The sequence below is a fragment of the Mauremys reevesii genome, linkage group 3 (genome assembly GCF_016161935.1).
Source record: "Mauremys reevesii isolate NIE-2019 linkage group 3, ASM1616193v1, whole genome shotgun sequence".
Lineage (NCBI taxonomy): Eukaryota > Metazoa > Chordata > Testudines > Geoemydidae > Mauremys > Mauremys reevesii.
The window spans coordinates 169,798,847-169,822,242 of NC_052625.1; the positions used below are offsets into that span (position 1 = coordinate 169,798,847).

The window sequence follows — 23,396 nt, forward strand, 5'->3', positions numbered from 1 at the left end:
CTGTGATGAAGTAGGACTAAGTATCCATAGACCATCCTTGACAGGTGCTGACCTCCAACATGCTTGTAACCTTCCCATCCTGGGAAAATCTGCAAATTTTATCCACTCCATTCCTCCACTCCTATTATCCACTCCATTGTCTAAGTCATTAATGAGGATGGTGACTAGTACCAGACCCAGGACAGACCCCTGCAGGACCCCACTAGATACATCCTTCCAGGTTGACAGCAAAACATTGATAACTGCTCTGTGAGCATGGCCTTTCAACCAGTTTTGCACCCACCTTACAGTAATTTTGCACCCACCTTACATCTAGGTCATGTTTCCCTAGTTTGCTTATGAGAATGTCATGCAGGACAGTGTCAAGAGCATTATCAAAATCAAGATATATCACATCTACTGCTACCCCCCATCCACTAGGCCAGTAACCCTGTCAAAGAAGGAAACTAGTTGGTTTGGGATGATTTGTTCTCGACAAGTCCATGCTGACTATTCCTTATAATCTTCTTATCCTCCAGGTGCTTACAAACTCGGTGCTTAATAATTTGTTCCATTATCTTTTCAGGTATCTAAGTTAAAATGACTGTTCTATAATTCCCCAGGTTCTCTTTGTTCCCTGCTTTTAAAGACAGGCACCGTTTGCCCTTCCCCAGTCCCAGAGATGACCCATACCCGCCAATAGTGGGGGCGCAGAGTGAGAGCAGCAGCTTCAGCAGTCCATGTGAGCATGCTCGGTACAAGCAAAGCAGCAAATCTGGGAGGGCATGTGACTCCATGTGGTGCCCCCCCATGTCACCTCTGCTCAGTCCTCTGGGACCTCACTCATCCTCCAGGAGTTCCCAAAGATAAATGCCAACAGTTTCGAGATTGCTTCATCTAGTTCCTTAAGTACCCTAGGATGAACTTCATCAGACCCTGCCGACTTGAATATATCCAACTTATATACATAATCTTTAGCCCATTCCTTTCCTATTTTGGCTTGCATTCCTTCCCCCTTGTTGTTAATATTAATTGTGTTGAGTATCCGGTCTCCATTAATGTTTTTAATGCAAACTAAAGCAAAATAGGTTTTGGATTTGTAACAATTACTATAGAGAGGGTCCTGCAAAAAATAAATACAAATTACCCATTTTGAAGGGTGCCCTGTATATGACAAATGAAGGAAAGAGTCCATTTTCTATATTACATATCACAACTTTCTCCAATAATGTAATCATGATTTGGTCTTGACATACATTGGGTTTGTTTCTATATCAAAGTAGTTTCTTGTACTCTCATGACTTTCTGGTATTTTCAGGACTCTTACTACAGCAATGACAAAACAGAAGACCTCACTACAATTCATATAATAGAACAGTGTCTAAATTTTAACCCATTTTACAGTTTGCCCATCTTTGGGAATAGAGGGCTATTGAAGTCAATGACAAAACTCCCACTGACTTGAACGGTGCAAGATTAAGGACAGAAAATGTTTCTTTTTCCTATAAAGGGCTGGGCTCTGTAGCTGTTCCACATGCAGGAACTGTACAGCTCTACATGCAGCAGCATTGCTAGATTGATGTTAATGTTAGTAATCTATCATCTTCACAACCTGTATGGTTGCAAGACTTTCATAGTAGCAGTCTGCCTTATGTTTCAGACTGTCTCATATTGTCTAGAACCGTAATAGAAATAATTTTCAAACCAATTTGTTAAATCAGAGCAACATTAATAATGCACTAATTATCCATCCTGGAAGATGCAAAATTTATGAATGCAAATATATTCAGATGCAATGTAAGAGCACTGCATTGCATTCTAATGAGAAAGCTAGTAATGCAGTCTATCAAGGTAATATGTAAATAAAAAACATCCTTATCTGAGGTGCTTTGATGCAGAAGGCTAACCAAACTGAAGTAGTTTAGTCTTATTTCTGAGGCATGAACTAATTTTTTTCTGTATTTTGAAATAAAATTATTCTACTCTGCTTTATTATTCATTGCAAACAAAGCAACGGGAATATGACAAAATGTATTTTCTGCTAAGAAATGTTGCCAATGAATATTTTTCACACAGATGTAACATTTGGAACCTACTGCAGAAATAACCAGTAAAAATATATTGTGTCCTGGGATAATTTTGTAATTTTAATCTTATATACAAAATCTCTAAAAGATGCATAAGAGGTATCTGAACTTCTGAAAATATATGCTTCAGCCTTTTTAGACTCTGACCTTTCACAAACAGCGTTTGTCATTTACAGTGAACAAACTTGAAAACCAGAATTAGAAGCCAAGCACCAAATGCTGTGTTGCCATAGGTATTCCATTGTATCCCTGTAAATCGCTGCATGGATATATTAAGGGATTATAAGCACACATTACCAAAAATGCTGCACACGAAGAATCATCAGAGCCCTACTAAAAATGTTGGTCATCACCTGTACTAGGAGACTGTATGAAATGATGTAATCAAAGCTTCCAAATTAATTGTTCAAATACAGGGGTTGAGGGGAGGCGCCACTATTGTTATATACCTTTGGTTCCAGCTGCTGTAAAGAACAGACAAGAACAACCACACATACTATTCCTGTTTGAACACTGAATTCTGGGTTGAAGGTCTAAATGTACCAAAATTACTCACTGCTCTTTTCAGCTTTCCATCATTATCCACTAAGCCCCCTTTTAAACAACCTCAGAGGATGCATCACTGTAATGGATAGTGGCAAGTCTTAATTCCTTCCCAAAGCATTTGAAAAGTGATACTTGAGTATTTTGCTGCTAGTGTCAAATTGGATTCTACTCTTTACTCTAACCAGCTGTGGCAAAGAACCTTTACACTGAGAGGTGAGCAGGCAACGTTACCCAAATCCTGTGCCTTTTCATAGGTCCAACACCTGAGCTGTGAAACACCGACATGTTATCATACTGTGATGTCAGTTATGGAAGTTCTTCATCTTGGTTGGTTAATCAGTATGTTTTTCAGGGAACATATTTCAGCCTAATGGCAATGGAAGAACTGCTGGATAAAAAGAACAGTAGATCCACTTAATGGGCTTGCCTCTTAATGGGGACAACAGACCATCCCACAGGGATGTTTCGATTTACTAGATTCCATTGCACTGTCCTCTGGAATGATGCTGCAGTAGCAGTATTGTCATTGCCACATGTACCCTTATTCCAGGAGTGGTGTAAAAACCCATGGCAATTACTTTGTGTGTAATGAAAGGCTGAGGAATTTAAACAGATGAGTAGTCCCACTGCAGTTAATGGGAACATTTGCATGCTTAAAGTTAAGTACATGCCTAAGTGTTTGCAGGCACAGAGCCTGCTCCTTCATCCTCAAAGGGTCCTAAATTGTTTGCAGGGTCACCTGCAGTATATTTATTAATAGTCAACATTTGCTAGAGATATAACTAAATGACAACCAGCACCTAATGTCTGCCAGTCAGTAGAAGAAATATGATTTAAAATTTGCATTCTAGATCATCATATTTTATTTAACTGAAACTACTGTGACAGTATGTTCCACAGAACGACAGACATTTTGTAAGCCAAAAAATATATTTTGTGTGTCACACACATTTACTCAATGGACTTTCTTATTAATTCTATATAATTACTGCCCAGTTTACAATTCCCTGTCCAGCTATACTGACACAGTTTTATATTTTTATCCCCTACAAAGCTCCCGGTCCTGGTTTGCTTTTGGTGAGTTGGAGAAATTATTTTTAAATAATAATTTAAAAAACCCCAAACCAAACAACCATCCAGCCAAACAATAAACACAGAAGACGCATCAGCACCCATCCCCCATGGTCAGAAAGGAAAGATAGTCCAGGATTCTAAAGCTGAGATAGTTCTATAAAAAAGACTATGAATTCACAGAGTGAAAGAGATGAACATGCTGTTCACCTGTAGATCTTCAATATAATTTTCATATCAAGTGTTAATGACAGGTAACCTCCCTAGAGATATATTCATTCATTTCACTTCCAAGTTTCTGCACAGCCACTTTGGTATGATGCGAATTACAATTAATGCTAAGCAGCCAGGGGTTGTTTGTTAGATTATTAGAGTCAGTGATGCTGAATGACTCATTCTATGCTATTTACAGAACCAAGGCGAGCAATTCATCACAGAACAGATGTTAATGATAGGCTACCTGAATCCCTATAGAGGACCGTCGACTCTTCAGAAACTCCTCAGCTTTTGTCACTAAAATGGCCTTGTCACTGGTTCGTACTGAAGTGATTTGACTCTCAGAAGCATGGCGCTGTGCAGCGGCAGTTTCCATGGCAAGATTCATGGCCTTGTTACTGTCCAAACTGTCTGTAGAGTTGTACATCCCTCGACCATCTTGAGGCCATGGGGAAATCCTCTGAGTCCGGCTATCATGATATGCATCCTGGGTGGATTCTGTGCTGCTCTGTGCTGTAATTGAGATGAGTGGCTTGGAAGTGGTACGTGGGGGTACCGGTGGTGGCGTTTTTTTGTAACTTGTATAAGTTACAGCTACAGAAGAAATAAAAAAAAAGAAATCAAGATTAATTTGTTAATGGCAATATTGTGCTTTATTGGAGAAAAATGTAAAATAGAGACTGTGCTACTTAAAAACCGAAGACAATTGCAAAATAGTGTTCACCTGCAAAGCTCGCTATCAGCACAAACTCTTTCTCATACTAAGAAGGGTATCCATAGCAACAGGTTTATTTTATTTCATCAGGGAAGCAAGGATTGAAAATGCTCCTCATACTAAAATGAGAACCCTTGATTACAGTGAAGATGAAAGGATTTAGCACAAATATGTTGTGTATGTCTGAGTACTGAGAGTGATGTTCAGATTTGTACACGTTAGTGCCCATGGGCTGGTTCTCCATGGGATAAAGCTGATAGCAGGAATGAGGGATGATTTTTTCACCTCATGTAATCATTTGAACTCTGGACTCTTCACTGATTCAGTGGGGATTTAAGAAAGTGACATATTGAAACAAGAAATTCTTCGACAGACTCTTCCACTGAGCAGCAGAACATTACGCTTTTGATCTTTCAATACTAATTTTAGGTTTGCTGCTGGATATAGTTTTACTATCTGACAGTAATATGACTACTTAAATGGGAATAAGGATTAAAATATATATGATTAAAACAAGCTACAAATATTAGTCAAGCAGGAAATTCTGTACATATAAATGTTTCTAAAATGCAAAGACTAAGAATTACCTTTAAAACCCAAACAGACTAAAATACTTTAATCTACAGTGACATTTTACCAATATTCCTGTAGTAAATTTTAAATGCAGTGAGAGTATATTGAAGGGTACTGGTTTGAAACAGACAGAACCAGCAAAAGTACAGATCTAAAAAGCAGGACGAAAATTATGCTGAAAGAACATCAGAGGGACAGTGAACTAATATCAACAGGATGAATCAGGTTTGCTTCTGGTTTTGACTCTAATCCCATCCTACAGCAGAGAGTTTGACAAAGCATCAGGTGCATCCAGGAGAGACTACAAAAGGGAGAATCCTGACCAGGAGAAATCTCAGGGAACAGAAAAATAACAGTTTGCAGAGTGGTAGAAAACACTTTATTTTGTGATCACTATCATACCATAAACAATCGGAATTTTTAAATCCAACCCAACTGACTTGAAAGGAGCTGCACTAACACCAGATCCAATCACTAGTTTGTACTGTTTTGGTAGAGGATTGATTTGTTACTGAAATAGTTAGACCAGTACAACTCCTAGGGCGGATGCAATTATACGGATACAATAGTGCCTTATACCAGTATAACTCATTCCCTTTCCCATACGGGAGTAGTTATAGCACTTTTACACTGATATAATTGTGCCCACACTAGCGGAGTTGTACTATACCCCTATAGTTAGCAGTACAACTTGTGTGTGTAGCTAAGGCCTAATAAATCTATTTTTAACAGCAAGGGTTTGCATTTTGCAGGCTTTTGTAAAGGTGACCCAAGTAAGCCAGAGACTCAGGCAAAGAGTGCCTCCTGCTATAGAGAGGTCACATGATAAGCAAAGCAACAGGCATGCGTGACTATCCAGTTTTTTCCAGTTAGTACAAGGTTATGCTACAGTTAGAGAGAGGAGAGGCTGACTAAGAAGCTGCTAGCCATTGTAACTTCTGCTGAGCAAGAATGAGAGGGTTACCACATGGGGAAAGTGGTGCCAGGAGAAAACTGCTACTCTTCCATTTTCTTTTTATCATTGGTAATCACAGATGAAATAGGAAAAAGAGTGAGTACTGGGGAAGAAAACCCTTCAGTAGGAGCCCAGTTTGACCCTACCACTTATTTAAACAGCTCCAATTCTGGTGGAAATTTGAGGAAGCTCTTGCCCTTGAGTTAAAGAAGTTTAAAGGTACAGGGACCATAGATAGTGCCATCAGATTCAAGAGATGCCAAAGACCTCACAGACCAGACCATCAAATGTTTGAATATAGAAGGTGCTGTGGTGTTAGTGGTGGGCTGAGTGGACATTGGTGACCAAATTCTAGACACAGGACAAAGAGTTCATGTTTGTCACTGCATTGACTATTGTTACTTTACTTAAAGGGCGCTTGTGGTGACACATAGACATACCAATCTTAAACTGATTACAATGAGTGGGAATGGGCAAATGACAGGTTAATGTGTAAAGTGTTTGAATAAAGAGGAAATACATTTAAAGTGTTGAATTATAAAACTGGAAAGCTCACCATTATACTTCCTTACATATTGTTCAGAAATCAGGTTATTATTTTTCTGCCTAATCCTGCTTGTGCCATGTCTTGGTTCCTTGAGACGGAAGAGAAACTGCAAAACTGGGAAGGGGTCCTGAGTGTAAATCTGAACCTGGGGCTCAAAAACATAACTGTTCAAAGTGTGGTGCTACCATCTAGGTCTGGTGGTCATTCTTTAGTGGATTGTATGCCCAGGTAACTAGATTCTAGACAGTAATCATTAAGGTTACCTGACTGAAATGGCTGTTCAAGAATGACTGAAACAATACTGAATGATCTAGAAAAACATAAAACATTTCTCTTTAATCAATAATTACAAATATCTTGATTTATAATTTTAATCAACTATGAATATTTTCACTTCTCTTTAAAACAATGGAATGCCTGTCTCATCAATTTCCCTTAAGCCATCCTTCTCAGTAAACACTAGGACAACTAGTCATAAAAATCAGAATAGACTATAATAAAAACAGACTTTAATAAAAGAGTTTATTTGAGAAAATGAGAATGAAGAGACAGTCCAGATTCTGGGAGCTGATGCATTTTTTTAAAACATGGTTGTACTGTTCCATCACCAAACTTATCTCCTATCAGATTTGTAACTACTGGTTGAAAAGACAAAAACCAAACAAAAACACTTTTCAAATACCAGGTAAGAGGGCAGCTTTTCAGAATATAGTTGTCCTCTCAGAGATGGAGATGAACACAGTATTTGGAAATTACGATAGTATCTGCAAAGCTTAAACAATGGCTCAAATTAATGACGGTGCTGGAAAAGGTAGATGCAAGTGGTCACAGTGCTGGAAAGCATTAGAAATAGGACTACTGGGATGAAATGAAGCGGGTGAAATCCAGATAAGGACATTAAACTAAGACAGGTTATCTGCGTTATAACTAATTTATTATATTTCACCAGCTGTCTTCATCCCAAAGAACAGCAGTGAGCAATGAAGCATATGGTGAATGTGACAGTGAAACCTCGTGGGCAAGCATAATCCTAATACGCAGGCAATAGGTCCCATTTCTACCTAACAAAATGTAAATATTGAACTTGTTCAGCATACTTCCACAGTTAGCTTAATTTTTTTCTAGCTTTTCTAAAGTTCCTGTCTTGGAAGAATTAGTGTGGTGGTCGTCTGAATATTACTTTTTTTGGGGTAAGATTTAAGAGTTACTTCTGTGAACTTAATATTGTTTTGGCCTTCTGCTGGGTGAGCTGTCTTACAAATATATTTTATGACTTATTTCTGCATTACACTGGAAAGCATTTGCATCATAATTTACACTCCTGCATCCACAGATGTGCAATGAGAGGGAGAAACCAGGAAAGAGGTAATGATGAAAAAAGATTTAAGAACATAAGCAATCTTAATACATATTTACAGTGAGACATAGCAGCAAAACAGTCCAATGAATTTCCAGGTTGCAGACACAGAGACCGGGTTTCCAACTTTCTAATTGCACAAAACCAAACACCCCTGCCCTGCCCCTTCCCTGAGGCCCTGCCCCTGTGTCGCCCCTTGTCCAAGTCCCTGCCTCCTGCTGTCCCTCTCTCTCCCCCACCCTCACTCACTTTCACTGGGCTGGGGCAGGGGGTTGGGGTGCGGGATGGGGGTGAGGCTCTCTGGTGGTGCTGGGGTGCAGGAGGGGGTGTGGGCTCTGGCTGGGGGTGTGGACTCTGGAGTGGGGCCAGGGATGAGGGGTTTGGGGTGAAGGAGGGGACTCCGGTCTGGGGAAGGGGGTTGGGGTGTGGGAAAGGGTTCGGGATGCTTACCGCAGTTCCTGAGAAGCAATCGCTAGGTCCCTGCAGCCCCTAGATGCATGGGCAGTTCCTGGCCAATGGGAGCTGCAGAACCTCCCTGGTTGCCCATGCATCTAGGGGCTGTGGGGACCTGGCAGCCACTTCCGGGAGCCACAGAGAGCTAGGGCAGGTGGGGAGTCTGCCTTAGCCCACGGCCCCTTCTGCACCACTGACTGGACTTTTAATGGCCTGGTCTGCAGTGCCAACCGGTGCCGCCAGGGTCCCTTTTCAGCCAGAACGGTTGAAAACTCAGTGCCTGGCAACCCTACACAGAGATGAGATTATTAGGCAGGGAAGTTAAAATCCATACCTATGCAGCTAGTGAGATCACACTGGATCTGTGGTCTGTAAGGGCTGCTTTAGTGCCAGAGAGAACGAGAAACTTGGAGGCACTAACAAAAAATGTTAAAATACTGGAGGGTCTGATTTATGGGGAAAGATTAAAGGGCCAATCCTAGTGGTTTAATCACTCAAGTTGTTCCAGTGAAGTCAATGGAATTATTTGTATGAACAAGGTGAGCAGGTTTTGCTTTAAATGAATACAAAATGTATTGCTTAGCTAAGTGATAACTAAATAGAAGGTGAGGGATGTGCTGATGGGGGCAAAAGAATCCTGCAGTAGGCAGATGTGGGAGCTGTCCCCTACGTTAGGCCTCATCTTGATCTCTAATCTGAAGCACCAGGTTTAGTATCTCTTCCCAAACTTTTGTCAGCGTTAACTATTATGTCTCTGGATATTCTTCTTATCCATAAAAGTGTCCAATTCCTTCCAAATCTTGCAAAGTTCCTTGCCTCAATGATCTCCTGTGGCAATGAGTTCCAGAGTTCCCTGTGGCAATGAGTTCTAACTGCATGTTGTGTGAAAAAATATTTGCTTTTCTCAATTTTGAATTTGCTACCTTTTAATTTCATTAAATTTCCCCTTGTTCTTATGTTCTGAGATGAGGAGAACAGAAGCTCTCAATCTACCTGCTCTTTACCATTCACTATTTTGTACAATTTTGTCAAGCCCCCTCTTATTTGTCTCCTTTTTAACATACACAATTCCAGTCTTTTCAATCTCTCCTCGACTCAGTTTTTTCATACGCCATTTTCCCTATACTATTCTATTAGCTCCTAAGTCCCGCCCTTCAGTGGAACAATTCACACACCCTGTGAGGAGGCCTGGAGCAAGTCAGTGCAGCCTCTGAATACGGGGTGTGGGTTGAGCAGAGGCATGCCCAAGCTTCTTTGGAAATGCCTTGATTCAGTTTTTATGTAAAAGCTTATTGCCAATGTAAAACAGCATTCCTGGATAACACAGAAAATGCCCAATCTATTATGGAACGTGCGAAATTTGATGTGAGTTTTTTATTTCTCTATTTTAGGTGAATGATTTTGTGTTTAATCGCTGGCCATTTTCAATACACCATGCAACAATCTTGCTGTTGAACACAGAGGCACATACAAAGTAAAAATGACAGATTGCTTCCACACTGACAATTGATCTGTGACATCTGCAGCAGCTCTGAAGCACAAAGAAAAAAATGAGTTGGCATCAGTAGTCAAGAAATATTATGGGATTGTTTTAACCTGAACATGTAAAGAAGTACGAATGAAAGAGGTTTAGACTGTCTTTCCTATTACATTTGTAGGTTACCTCAACAAAGATAGTTTTATTTTTATAAACAGGAGAAACCTTTTTCTGGAAATCAGAATTTACAACTTATCTTCATCAGTTAGTTACTGATCATCCCGAAACAAGGAAATTAAGTGTACAGGTCAAGACTCACACAAAAAGCTCCCTCCTCATGCTAAATTATATAGATGTCTTATAGGCCCCTTAGAATAGCAGTACGAGCTAGTTAGATACTTGTCCATCCTTAATGCAAACATATACAAGCAATTGCCTTGTGTTTTCCTATTAGGAAATACATTTTTAGGCAAATTTATGTCAGGACAATAAAGTGCTTCTATGCTGATTCACAGTGGGTCAAATTAAAAGATGATATAAAGTTGGTGTAAGTTGGTCAAGAGAAAGGAGTTGGGTAGTGTAATATGCATAAAATTGGCATTTGGTGGGCAGGAAAAAGAAAAGTAACACCCTTTCCCCCCACCCCTTTTTTTTTTGTAGGGACCAGATTTAGTCCTAGTACAATATAAGCAACTGCAACCTCATCCAAGTCAATTCCTATTAGCTGATGTTATTGCTATCTTCCCTCACTATGTAAATTACACATGGTTTGCACACCCACTCAGTGCCAAATTGGCACACTATATTGTCACTTATCATATCATGTATAATACATAAAACTCTCTATCACCACTGAGTTTGGCCCAAAGATGCCCATGAATGACGCATCCTCTGAACCATGTTCAACTTTCATTAGTACTTGCATTATGATATCTCTTATGAAGCACAATCAGAAATCAGCATACTAGGCACTGTACAGACACGTTGTACAGAAGACAATCTCTGCCCCACAGAGCTTACAGTTTAGATTTCAGATGGGACACAAATGGTATAAATCCAAAGTATTTATGCTGATTTCTCTCTTCAATGAAAGGCACTGGTATAACTGAAAGCAGATTTTTCCCCTTACACCTCAATGCATTTGGCTGAATTTTCTGAGTATTATAGAAACAGTTCTAGGAATAATTTGGTTACTCAATCTAACCAATTTTTTTCAATGCAAATATAATTTCTACTAGAAATGAAATGCTTTTCAGACTGAGATTATTACAAATAACTAGGCCTAGGATTATCTAAGTGAATCAGGAGATTTCAAGATGAAAGGCAGGAGGTGACACCTAGTATTTTGGATTGGACATTGAATTTCATGAGGTCACAGTCCACCCACCTTCAAGAGATGCAGCTTTCTAATTCACCCACAGTTGTCAGTTCATTTGCACGATGTGATCACCTTTTTCTTATGAATCAATATAGCCATTAAACACTAACTCCAGGGGAAGATGCCATTATCCAGGCTGACAGAGATAAAGTTAATTGCATGATGAATTTACTCAAAGATACCAGCAATGAAAAAGAATGGTTTCCCCTTGCTACACATGGGAGAAGATAGGGAAAGCACACCAGATTTCCTGAGTAACGAGCTTTATTCATCTTGGGTATGGTTACTGTGCTGGAAGCACAGTTCTTTGCTGGAGGTGATGCACAGGTACACTCCCTCAGTAGGTGCTCCAGGGGGCATCTTGCTTCAGGAAGATACAATGTGCCCCAGATTTCAGAGGAGCAAGACCACTGAACTGCTGTTGAAGAGAATGCACTGTGCTTTCTCCTGTGTGTGCTAGTTCTCTTGACTAGTGAAGAAAGAAGGTGAGGCTAGTGCTACCTTGGCACTTCCTTTGCTCTGCCAGAGTGCAAAGCCTGCAACTGTGCAAGAGGAAAGGTTCCTTGTGCCAGCCAGTTTAAGGGCGTGGCAAAATCTGGACCCAAACGTAGAGAGTACTAAATTCATTATGTGATCTTCTGATCATTATGAGAATTCTTATAATCAAATGCATTTACATCAATGACAATGGGCACCCCTCAAGTGTCCTGTAAGCACTGCCTTGCTTTGTTAGAAATGCTTTCATATGCAGCAGGAATATGGAACTCTTTTTTTTTTTAAGTACTCACGGCTGCAAAAAAGGATATCACTTTTCAAAACAAAGAATAATGAACATTAAAAGACTATTGACTGCAGAAAGCAAATGGAGCTTTTGAGTTATGATATCTTGAGCACTTAAGTGATTTTATTTGATGATCAAAGGATGACCCCTTTGAGGAATTTCCTATATATCCAGTCCCATTTAAAGGATAAAAGTCCTCCCTTTAAAAAAGAGGTGTCTGAGACATGTTTTTTATATTTCATAAGCATGTTGTCAATCTACTTCACAATCTGGTCTCTAATGACCATGTAAAACAACTTTCAGAGATTAGGATAATATAACGTAGGTTCATTTCAATTTTACATAGACAAAAGGAAAGTAGAAGTGTGAGATCTAGCCAGGGGCCTCTTTCCTGCATCATTAATACATTTCTGTGCTCAATAATAATGAGATGTTTTAGAAATGTTTAGATATAATGCATATGTGGCTTTGGGCTATTTGAACAAAGATGGATCAACTAAAGGAATGGGCAAAAGTTAACATAAATTAGTCTCTTGGGGCTAGCCGGACAGTCTAGTAGCACTTGTAATGCACAGGATCCACATTTACAGTCTTGAGCTTGGTCCCTCTTACATGCAGAAACAGTATGTACTCAGTATGTACTACAAGGAAAAAATGCCTCACCTTGCTGTGACCCTCCCCACTACCTGACAGTGAGTGCTGAAGGGCTCCTGAGGAAAAGGAGGTCACCATGATTTAGGGCATTTAAAAAGTAGAGTCACAAGAAACTGGGAGGATCCTAAAACATCTCAAACAAAAATGAGTCCTCTGAGTATAGATCTCAGGGAAATATTTCAATTTGTAGGAATTTTTCATGATCTGAATAAAGGAAAATACATTTTTGCACTTCTCCGCAGACAACTGTTACAATGCCCATTCCTTGCCTTCCAATTTAATTACCCCATTAAATTATTATTATTTCAAATCAAAACTGATCAGATAGCAAAAAGTACATGAAAGTCAATTAATTTGGGCCAAAGAAAGTTAAATGGCAGGGAAACTTGTAATTTATAGAATACTATTTCAGACACAGAATAGGAGGAGACCCAACACTTGCACTTGGCGAAATCAGTAGTATGTGTGCAAAGTGAATGTAAAATGCTACCAAATCAGAATGGCAGTGTTTCACAGACACTTTGCATTTACATTGGACAAGTATAAATGACGGGTGGTGGCAAAGCAGGCTTCAAGAATATATCCTTGTTATCCACTGGCTCTTCCACCCTCCTGGTCTGCTCTTTGGTTTCTTAGCATGGGTGCCCACTTCTGCCTTTTGTTCTACTGGAAAAGGATCTTTTCGTCCTTAGCCTGGGACTAGAGTGCCCCAGACTCCAGAGCCTTTCTCTTTCGGAATATTTCTGGGTGTTTTACTTCTAGGGTAGAATTGGATATTGCAAACTTACAACCAAATTCTTTAAAAAACAAGTTATATTGGAAATCAAAGAACGAGTATACTTTAAATAAAAATAAATGATTTTCTTATCATAGCTAAATTTTTACTTTTCTCCCAAAGCTAATCAGATTGGCTATCTTAATCACCATTCCAGGACAAAGAGGCTTACATGGTCACATGTTTCCAGAGATCAAATCTGAGGCCTTTACTACACTACCAACTTATGTCAGGATAACTATCTCGCTCAGGGGTATGCAAAATCCAACCCCTTGAGTGACGTAGTTATATCAACCTAATCCCTAGTGTAGAAAGCAATATGTTGATGGGAAGCTCTCTCCCATTGACATAGCTATCATCTCTCAGGGAGGTGGAGTACCCACACCAGTGGGAGAAGCTCTCCCATTAGCTTAGGTAGCATCTTCACTAAGCGCTACAGCGGAGCAGTTGCACTGCTGCAGCACTGTAGGTGTAGTCAAGCCCCTAGTTTGGCCCAGTAGCATGCCCTCCTGCCTATTGCCAGGGAGCTTCTCTTGTCTCTCTCTCTCTGTCTCTTTAAAAAGAATCTTTCTTTCTGCTTTCCAGATTTCCAGATTCCACATTTGTGTGCTGGTACTTCCTCGGGAAGTACACTGCTTTCCCTGCACTACAGTTCTACCAAAACTTTTATGTATCTGTTTTTATCACAGACTAGAGTGAAATCTGGCTAAATACTTAAAGTGAAATAGCCTCTTCCGTAGTCTGGTTGTTGGGCCATTGTGTTGTAATAGTTCCTATTCATTTTCCTTGATGGGTCACTCAAAGGTGGATTGGTTGTCAGAGATCAGATTTAATTGATCACAAAATATAATGTTTAGAAATCGAGGATAGACGTGCACATCTGTCACACATCTAATATATAATTAAGAATTGGCCACATATTACCACATTCTGGCACAATCCTTAAGATTAAGAAGCTGCAATTAGCCACGTGCTCAGGTTTTTTGATGGAGCTGTTTAGTTACAAAGAATTCTATCATGCCTTTGAGGCACTGGCCTTATGTGTGGGGCGGTACATACATGCTTCATCTCAGGGTATACCTATACGGCCATCAGAGGTGCAGATGCATCCAAGCTAGCTTTCATCTAGATAACACAAGTACCAATAGTAGTGAAGCTGCAGCAGCACAGACTTCAGTGTGAGCTAGCTGCCCAAGGAAGTACCTAGAATGCTGGGCGGGTCTGTACAGCCCATGCTGAAGCCTGTGTTGCTGCAGTTTCAACGCTATTGGTACTTGTGCTAGCTAGAGTAAAAATAGTTTGGTTGTGCTGCAATCACATTGCCCCCAACTGCAGTATAGACATAGCCTCAGTGACAGCTCACCTGGAGCATTCTGGCATGCAACAGAGCAAAGCAACTGCACTGGGTATTCTTCTCTGCAGTCAACCAACTTTGCTGATCCAGGGCAAGGGTTACTGGTTGTGACTGGCTTCTGTAGGGAAGAGAGGAGATAGCCCCATGATCTCTTTCCCCATGCACAGCCATGCAGCAAATAGTAATAATCTGGTCCAAAGTCTTGTCTGAAAACCTGCTGTGTAGAAATGTTAATGGACAGGACCAAATCCTATATATTTCTGTAGTTTTGAATTTGCTTGTAAAGTATTAAACATTGGGCCAGATCCTCAGCTGGCATAAATCGGTGTAGCTCCAATGAAGACACCGACAAGGAAGTCAGTGGAGCTAGGCCGATTTGCACCAGCAGAGGATCTGGCAAATTATCATTATCACTGTGTGCAGTACAGATGGGCTAGGTTAGTGTCTATTGTGTCTGTATTTAAAAAAATATAGGACAGTTTTCTGAAACACCAGGTCACTGCTGCTGGACAAATCTTACATCAAATGATACTTTTAATGCAGCACGTGATGTACCCATCTGTTCTTGACATCTCAGCACTGAATCAAACCCATTTGAGACAATACAAAAGCTTTATTGTTCATATGATACTTAAGATGAATTACAAGCCATTGGGCGTGGTGCAGAAATGACTAGGTACAAGTCTGTGGTTTACTAGATGATCACAAGAGACCCTTCTAGCTGTAAAATTGATGAATCTATATGATATTGAGCAGGAAACCAACAAAACAAATAAACTGGGAAATGTGACCACTAAATTTTGAAAATGTTGAAGTCTAAGAGTAGCATTTTAACACACAGTAATCTCCTAATTAGAACTTGAAGGAGAACAATATAAAAAGAATTACAATAATCAAGTAATTCAGTGTGTAAATCATTGCCTCCATATTGGAAGAATCGAGCTCTGAAGGCAGCCCATTCTACATAGATGGTAAGATCTATTTTGACAGTGTAATTAATGTTAGTCTCAGAACAGAAATGTAAATCAAGCAAGACATCAAGGTCACACGCTGTAAGCGTGTACTAAAGTTAAAAGAGATGTGGGCAACACCAACATTGTGGAATCGTTGATGGACTAGTTACAAAGGGTTCTATTTTAGATCAGTTAATTAGCAAGAAATTATAGTCTAACCAGAATTTAGCATCCTGTAGACAGCAAAGTAGTGTTGACAGCTGTTTCACTGTTCTAGACAATTTCTTTGTTCTTCTAAAATATTTAAATTGCACTACAAAATACGATCTTAGATTTTCAGCAGCAGGAAGGAGGTGGGAAAATGTGAATTTAATAATGCGTCATTTAAAAAATATATTAGAGGCATTGAAAATATGTTATTTGCTTATCAAAGGGCAGCAAAGAGGAAAAGGAAGTACTGGGTAATTCTGCTCCTATTAAAATCAATGGGAGTTTGCCACTGGCTTTAAGAGAAGTAGGATCAGTCCCCATATTAGTATAATTCAGTGTTTCTCAACCCCCTCCCTGGTCCAAGGAGGGTCATGAAAGACAATCAGAGGAGTCAAAGGCTATTGAATGTATTATTACAATCTATAGCCAAGAAAATCTTGCCCCCCCCACCTTTATCCTTCAAGGTCAAGTATGCTGTCAACCCCTCTAAAGACACCCGGAGGGTAAGCATTATGATTGTTGATCCATTTTTACTCTTACTTTTATAGGTGGTTGTGAAAATGTTTGACTTTCACTAAGGAGTCACCAACCTGAAAAAGCTGAGAAAAACTGCTATAATCCATCAACCTTAAAAGAAGTATCATGCAATTATACAAGATGGTGCAAGATGACAGTTCTCCTAGATTAATGATAATTATAAATTACTAAACCAACTTTAATAATAAAAGTAATACAATGATTAGTTTTTATATGATGCTTTTCATTTTAAACAGCTACAAACAGCTAACCCTCACAATACCCAAGTGAGATGGCTAATTATATCCTGTGTATATAGATGAGGAAACCCATTTACCAAGGATACAGAAAGAGTCACTACCAGAGCCAAAAATAGAGTGGCTTCCAGTCCTGTGTTCAGACCAAAATCTGACTCCTTTGTAGATAGCACACCGCTGGGTTTAGGTCTTATACACCTAGGGCAGAATCCTGGCCCTACTGAAGTCAATGGAAATTTAACCAATGAAGCCAGGATTTCACCTCTACTTTCATCCTTATGACTAAGCTGTTTTTGAAAAGAAGAGAGTGAAAAAACACACACTCTTCTAATTCTGATTGTTGAGTTATTCAAAATAGGGTTGTATTTATATCTATATATATATCTGTATAGATATAGGTTTTGAGATATATTTGTATCTACCATTTCTGAATAGCCCTAATAATTGTAATTGTGGGCTGTTCTGGGGGTTTGTGAGACCCCTAGTGTAATTTAGACAACCTTGAAGGTCTGTCTAAGTTATATCAGCCTGTCCAGGCTACCCTACGGGCTGCAGTGCTGATTAGAACTGCAGCTCTATCTCCGTCATCCCCTTCCAGCTTTTAGCTCTACTTCTGGCATAACCCCTGCATCAGAGCTTGAGACAGGGTCCTCAGAAGCAGCCATACACCAGTATTCTACAGTACCTCAGCCAGAGGAATTCTCCCCCTCCCCGCGCTGGATACAGGGCTTTTTGCACTTTATAGCATCCAAACCCTTCTATATGAAGTAAAGGATCCAGAGCAGAGGAGAATGTCACCCCTCATCTTATTAATAACTTTATATAACTGGGCCCAGATCTTCAGCTGATGTAAACAGGCATATGTCCAATGGACTTCAATGCAGCTATGCTCATTTACACTAGCTGAGGATCAGGGCCCAAGTGCATACAAATTTGTATGTGAACTGGCAGGAGGCTCTGGACAAAATGAAATCAAAACAGACTTTATACACTCAACACATGAACCTTTTTATGCCAACTCAGATATCAATGTTATGGCTCCCTGCATATATTTCTGTAAAAAATGAGGCAGGGTACCTGCAGGGCTTAAGGGAGGACTCCCTAAGAGTTTTTCATCATTGCTGATGGAACCTGAAAGGGGTAAAAGAGCTGGAGGAAGGTTCCTGCATGCTTTGTAAAGTATATAAAAGGAAGCTATAGGAACACAACAACTGGTGAAGGTACACTGGGTATTCCCCAGCTTCTACACAGGACAGAGTGGTCTGGTAGTATGGAACTAAATACTTCCAAGTGATGGAATTTACACATGTTAATGCCAGTCTCTAGCAAGCCAACAGAGTTCAAAGACCCAAGCAGTGAAGTTCCTTCTTTGCATGATTTTATTTTTTAGAATTATAGAATATAACACTGGAAGGAACCTCAAGAGGTCTTCTAGTCCAGGCCCCTGCACTCATGGAAGAAGTAAGTATTATCTAGACCATCCCTAACAGGTGTTTGTCTAACCTGCTCCTAAAAATCTCCAATGACGGAAATTCCACAGCCTCCCTAGGCAATTCATTCCAGTGCTTAACCACCTGACAGTTAGGAAGTTTTTCCTAATATCCAACCTAAACTGCCCTTGCTTCAATTTAAGTGCATTACTTCTCATCCTATCCTCTGAGGTTAAAGAGAACAATTTATCTCCCTCCTCCCTGTAACAACCTTTTATGTACTTTGAAAACTATTATGACCAACCTCTGTGTTCTCTTCTCCAGACTAAACAAACTCATTTTTCAATCTCCCTCATAGGTCATGTTTTCTAGACCTTTAATCATTTTTGTTGCTCTTCTCTGGACTCCAATTTGTCCACATCCTTCCTGAAATGTGATGCACAGAACTGGCCACAATACTCCAGCTGAGGCCCAATCTGCACAGAGTAGAGCAGAAGAATTACTTCTTGTGTCTTGCTTACAACACTCCTACTAATACATCCCAGAATCAGGTTTGGTTTGTTTGCAACAGTATTATACTGTTGACACATATTTAGTTTGTGATCCACTATGGATGAATCCCTGGGTTATGTAGAAATGCCATAATGGCGCCTATGCCACCTGATCCTACCCCTCAGTGCATGGGGGCAGGGTGACCCTGAGCCCCCAGGAATCCCCAGTGGCTGGAAAAGACTTTGGCTGCCTGCATAAAGAAGAGCAGTCCTGAGGCACTCAGCTCCTCATAGGATCAGGACATTAGTGTATTTTAAAGAATTAGACTCTAATGATACTCTCAGATATATACTGAGAGCAATGGACATTATGTGTGAATATTTCAGTGTAGAATCAGGGTCAATGCGTGTTGATATATAATTTATTCTCATGGTACATGCACGCATGTTGGCCCAGTGTCAGAATCCAAAAATGCTGCTACAGATACCTTTTATGAGTCCTACAAAGAAAGAAATGTTAAACAGGGGCTCTGACAGTAATTAAAGTCATTGTGAAAATCATGATCTAGAGAAGAGCCTTCTCTATATTATTTTAATTAAATTCTTTATATTTGTTTAAATGCACACATACAGTAGTTGCCATTACAAATCTACATTTATCAGCAATCTCTCAGATACTGCATTTATTTCCTGCTCTTTGTGTAGGGACAGAGTGTGGAACCTTGGATACCAGTGTGTGGCACTCAGCCCATTTGTTTGCTCTCATATAGGTGGGCTTTATGTGCCAAACTGCACTGGATTAAAAAAAGATCAAAGCAGCAGTCTGGACCCAATCAATATATCTTTTTTTTCATTAAGAGATTAAAATAATTATTTGTATTGGTCAGAGAACCTTTTATTTTTAAGCAATTGGAGGAGCATATTTTCCTTATTTTTAATAGATTAGGATAATACTTGGGCATAGAATCCATCAATGCATCGTAGCCAGGGCAGTTTTGCATGAGGTTATATTGCATAGCTCCACCCATGACTGATACATTTCCCTACATTCAGTATATCCATCGCCTTGAAGAAGAAGTGTAACTCATCTTTATGGTTCAGACGGCAAGAAGAATGCTTGCTGGTTCAGTAAAAGGCACTGTGCTGAACTGCAGCTCACCAGCTAAATGACATATTGGGCATCAGGGGAGTCCTGAAGCCTGGTTGTTGGAACATAACCTCACAAGTCTCATTATCATTAACAGGACTTCTGTGACTAAATACCTACAGATCACACTCAAAGCTTCCCCATTTGGATCTAGTTATTAGAGATAATTTTAAAATTACAGAATTTAAAATAATTTTCAGCAAGAGAAAGGGAATCTGAAAGTCCAAGGATATTTTATTACTGACTGGTGAAGTGAGCTATAATTAGGGCCCTACCAAATTCCTGGTTCATTTTGGTCAATTTCATGGTCATAGGGTTTTTAAAATAGTAAATTTCATTATTTCACCTATTTAAATCTGAAATGTCATGATGTTGTAATTTAGGGCTCCTGAGGCAAAAAAATGTTGGGGAGGGGGTCACAAGGTTATTGTAGGTGGGGTTGTGGTACTGCTACCCTTACATCTGTGCTGCTGCTGCAGAGCTGGGCCCTCAATCACCAGCCGCCACTCTCCAGCCACCCAGCTCTGAAGGCAGCAGCACAGAAATAAGGATGGCACGGTATGGTATTGCCACTCTTCTGCGCTGCTGCTGGCAGGGAGCAGCCTTCAGAGCTGGGCACCCAGCTAACAGCCGCCGCTCTCTGGCTGCTCAGCTCTGAAGGCAGCAGCGCAGAAGTAAGGGTAGCAATACAGTGACCACCCTAAAATAGCCTTGCGACCCCTCTGCAACTCCTTTTTAGGTCAGGACCCCCAATTTGAGATATGTTGGTCTCCTCTGTGGAGTCTATATAGTATAGGGCAGGGGTCGGCAACCTTTAAGAAGTGGTGTGCCGAGTCTTCATTTATTCACTCAGATTTAAGGTTTCGTGTGCCAGTCATACATTTTAACATTTTTAGAAGATCTCTTTCTATGTCTATAATATATAACTAAACTATTGTTGTATGTAAAGTAAATAAGGTTTTTAAAATGTTTAAGAAGCTTCATTTAAAATTAAATTAAAATGCAGAGCCCACCAGACTGGTGGCCAGGACCCGGGCAGTGTGAGTGCCACAGGTTGCCTACCCTTGGTATAGGGTAAAAGCACACAAAAGGCCAGATTTAACGGGGAGAGACTAGATTTCATGGTCCATGACACGTTTTCCATGGCCATGAATTCGGTAGAGCCCTAGCTATAACTGAAAACTATCTCATGCTATGTGACCAATTGGGTTTGGAATTACAGTTCAATAGTTTAATAAATATGGAATTCTATTTACTGTACCCTTTACTAGTCTGAGTGCAACTGGTTGAGATAGGTTCATTTAACTAAACCAATTTCCCACTATTCACCAGTGGCTATTTGCTACTCTATAAATTCTCCCAGCTACCAGCTGACAGAAAGGAGTCAAATAATGATTCAAATTATGTGACTGATTCCAAGGAACAGGGTCCTTTACAAGTTCCAGAACTGGTTATTGGTCACTTTACCACCCTCTAGAGCAAGAGTTTTCTGCTATACCAATATAACCCTTATCTCCAGCTATTAAAACCTAAATGGGTCTGGGATTCCTGTCTGAGACACAGCCTCTCACCTTACATCCCAGTGACTCAGTGAAGATCAACTGCAGTGCACTTGCTAGTCATTCCTTTGGTAAAATTCTCAGAGGCCAGAGTTGGGTCTTTTTTCATTTAAGAGCCCCTGGCTTCAGACCTCATTCCCTTTGGTAGTGCTCCAAGACCAGTTTAATGAGCTTCAGGGCACACAGTAAGATGATTACTATGCAGGTCAGCTCTGTTTGAATGCAGGGTTTTTTTTCTTCTCTTTTGGTTTTATTTTAACTGATTATCTGGGAATTTTTTTCTATTAAGGTATTAGGGTCAAATCATGTTTCTCTTTCTCTCTCACACACACACAAATCCTCTATCCAAACCTTCAGTGGGCAGAACACACCCAGAACACTACTGAATGGCAAGCGGGGAGCAGCAGACACCCTGCTTGCCTTAGAGATGGGAATATGAATGCTAGTGTCACCATTTGATGTACTTGTTCAGTTTACATTGATCTGTGAGTGGGGTGCAACAGTGGGGAGTGGAATGTTAAAGGGACATTTGTCCACTGAACTTTCACACCACAAGATGGGAAACTGAGGCAAAGTGTTGCCCAAGATGCAATCGGGCAAGTGTTTTACTTATTGTCTGCATACTGCTGAGTCATTGTTTTCCCAGATTAATGCTGGACAACCCAGCATTAATGCTCCCCTTCATAAAAGTTTTCCTTTGTTATACCCAGACTCAATGCTTGTGAGTGGGGAAGTAATGCCTATCACAAGTGCCCAAGGGTAGTGTTTAGTTTTCCCAGATTTCTGTGTGGGGGCTTGAGCTGGCTTTGTTTAAAGATTGAACTCAGCCCTTCCTGCTACTGACACCACTTGGCAGAAAGGTTACAACATTATCCCCTTAACAAACCAATGGAACATAAAAACATCAGCACAGCCATACTGGGTCAGACCAAAGGTCCATCTAGCCCAGTATCCTGTCTGCTGACAGTGGCCAATGTCAGATGCCCCAGAGGGAATGAACAGAACAGGTAATCATCAAGTGATCCATCCCCTCTCACCCACTCCCAACTTCTGGCTGTTCTATAGAAGATGGGCAGAAAGTTCTTAACCACAGTGAAGCATAGTTAGTCTTGGCAAGAGTCACACAGAGGAGTGGGAGTTACCATTGGCATCCAACAATGTGGACTGCTTTGGGGTCATTGTCACTTATTCTTACTGGACCATAAGAATGAGTGGGGCACTGGCTTCTTCCCGATTTAGATAAGGCCAAAACTACAGGTACTGTCCCTGAGTCTCCAGGTTCACATTCATCGCTAATCTGGTGTTTCCTTTCTTGGAGTAAGAGTACATCATTTTGAATTCTACCAAGTAGGTAGCCTGAGTTCACTGTTTAGGTGGCATGGCAAAAAATAACCCTGTTTTCCAACCTTGCTGAGGTTAGGAGAGAGTTTTGCTTCCTCCCACAGAAGAAAAAAATCAATCTGACAAGCAAGGATGGATAGGGATTCATCCAGTGGATAGCCCAGTTTACTGGCACAAAAGCTAGCCCATAGTAGTCATCAGTACTCGAGAGCATGTCCTGGGATCACATATATCCCTGGAAAGTGGTTTAAATATTGGAAGAGATGACTATGGTAACCCCCTTTCCAAATGTTATGAGGACACCCTAATGCTTCTAATGGGATGAGCAAATATGTCCCACATACTGTTGAATAAAGCTGTAGCTTTCCTGCCATTCTGAATAACACCTATGTGTCTATTGACATTTGTAATCATCTTTTGACAAACTAAGCTTTATAAATGTATTGTATATATAAATGTACATCCAAAATAGATAGTTCCATAATTAAATTCAGAAATGAAATATACTTTTTCTGCTTCTGATTTACATTTTCTCTTACAGTATTAAATCTTTAGCTTAGTCTAGTGCTACAAT

At 40.2% G+C, this 23,396-nt stretch overlaps 1 protein-coding gene across 1 annotated transcript in view; it reads right to left on the bottom strand.

Moving 5' to 3' along the window:
• The window catches only part of DLGAP2 (DLG associated protein 2), a 405,020-nt gene that overhangs the window by 39,574 nt on the left and 342,050 nt on the right, over positions 1-23,396 (bottom strand). The window contains exon 9 of the mRNA XM_039528234.1: positions 4,144-4,493. Coding sequence (XP_039384168.1) covers positions 4,144-4,493 — 350 coding nt within the window. The remainder of the gene's footprint in view (positions 1-4,143; positions 4,494-23,396) is intronic.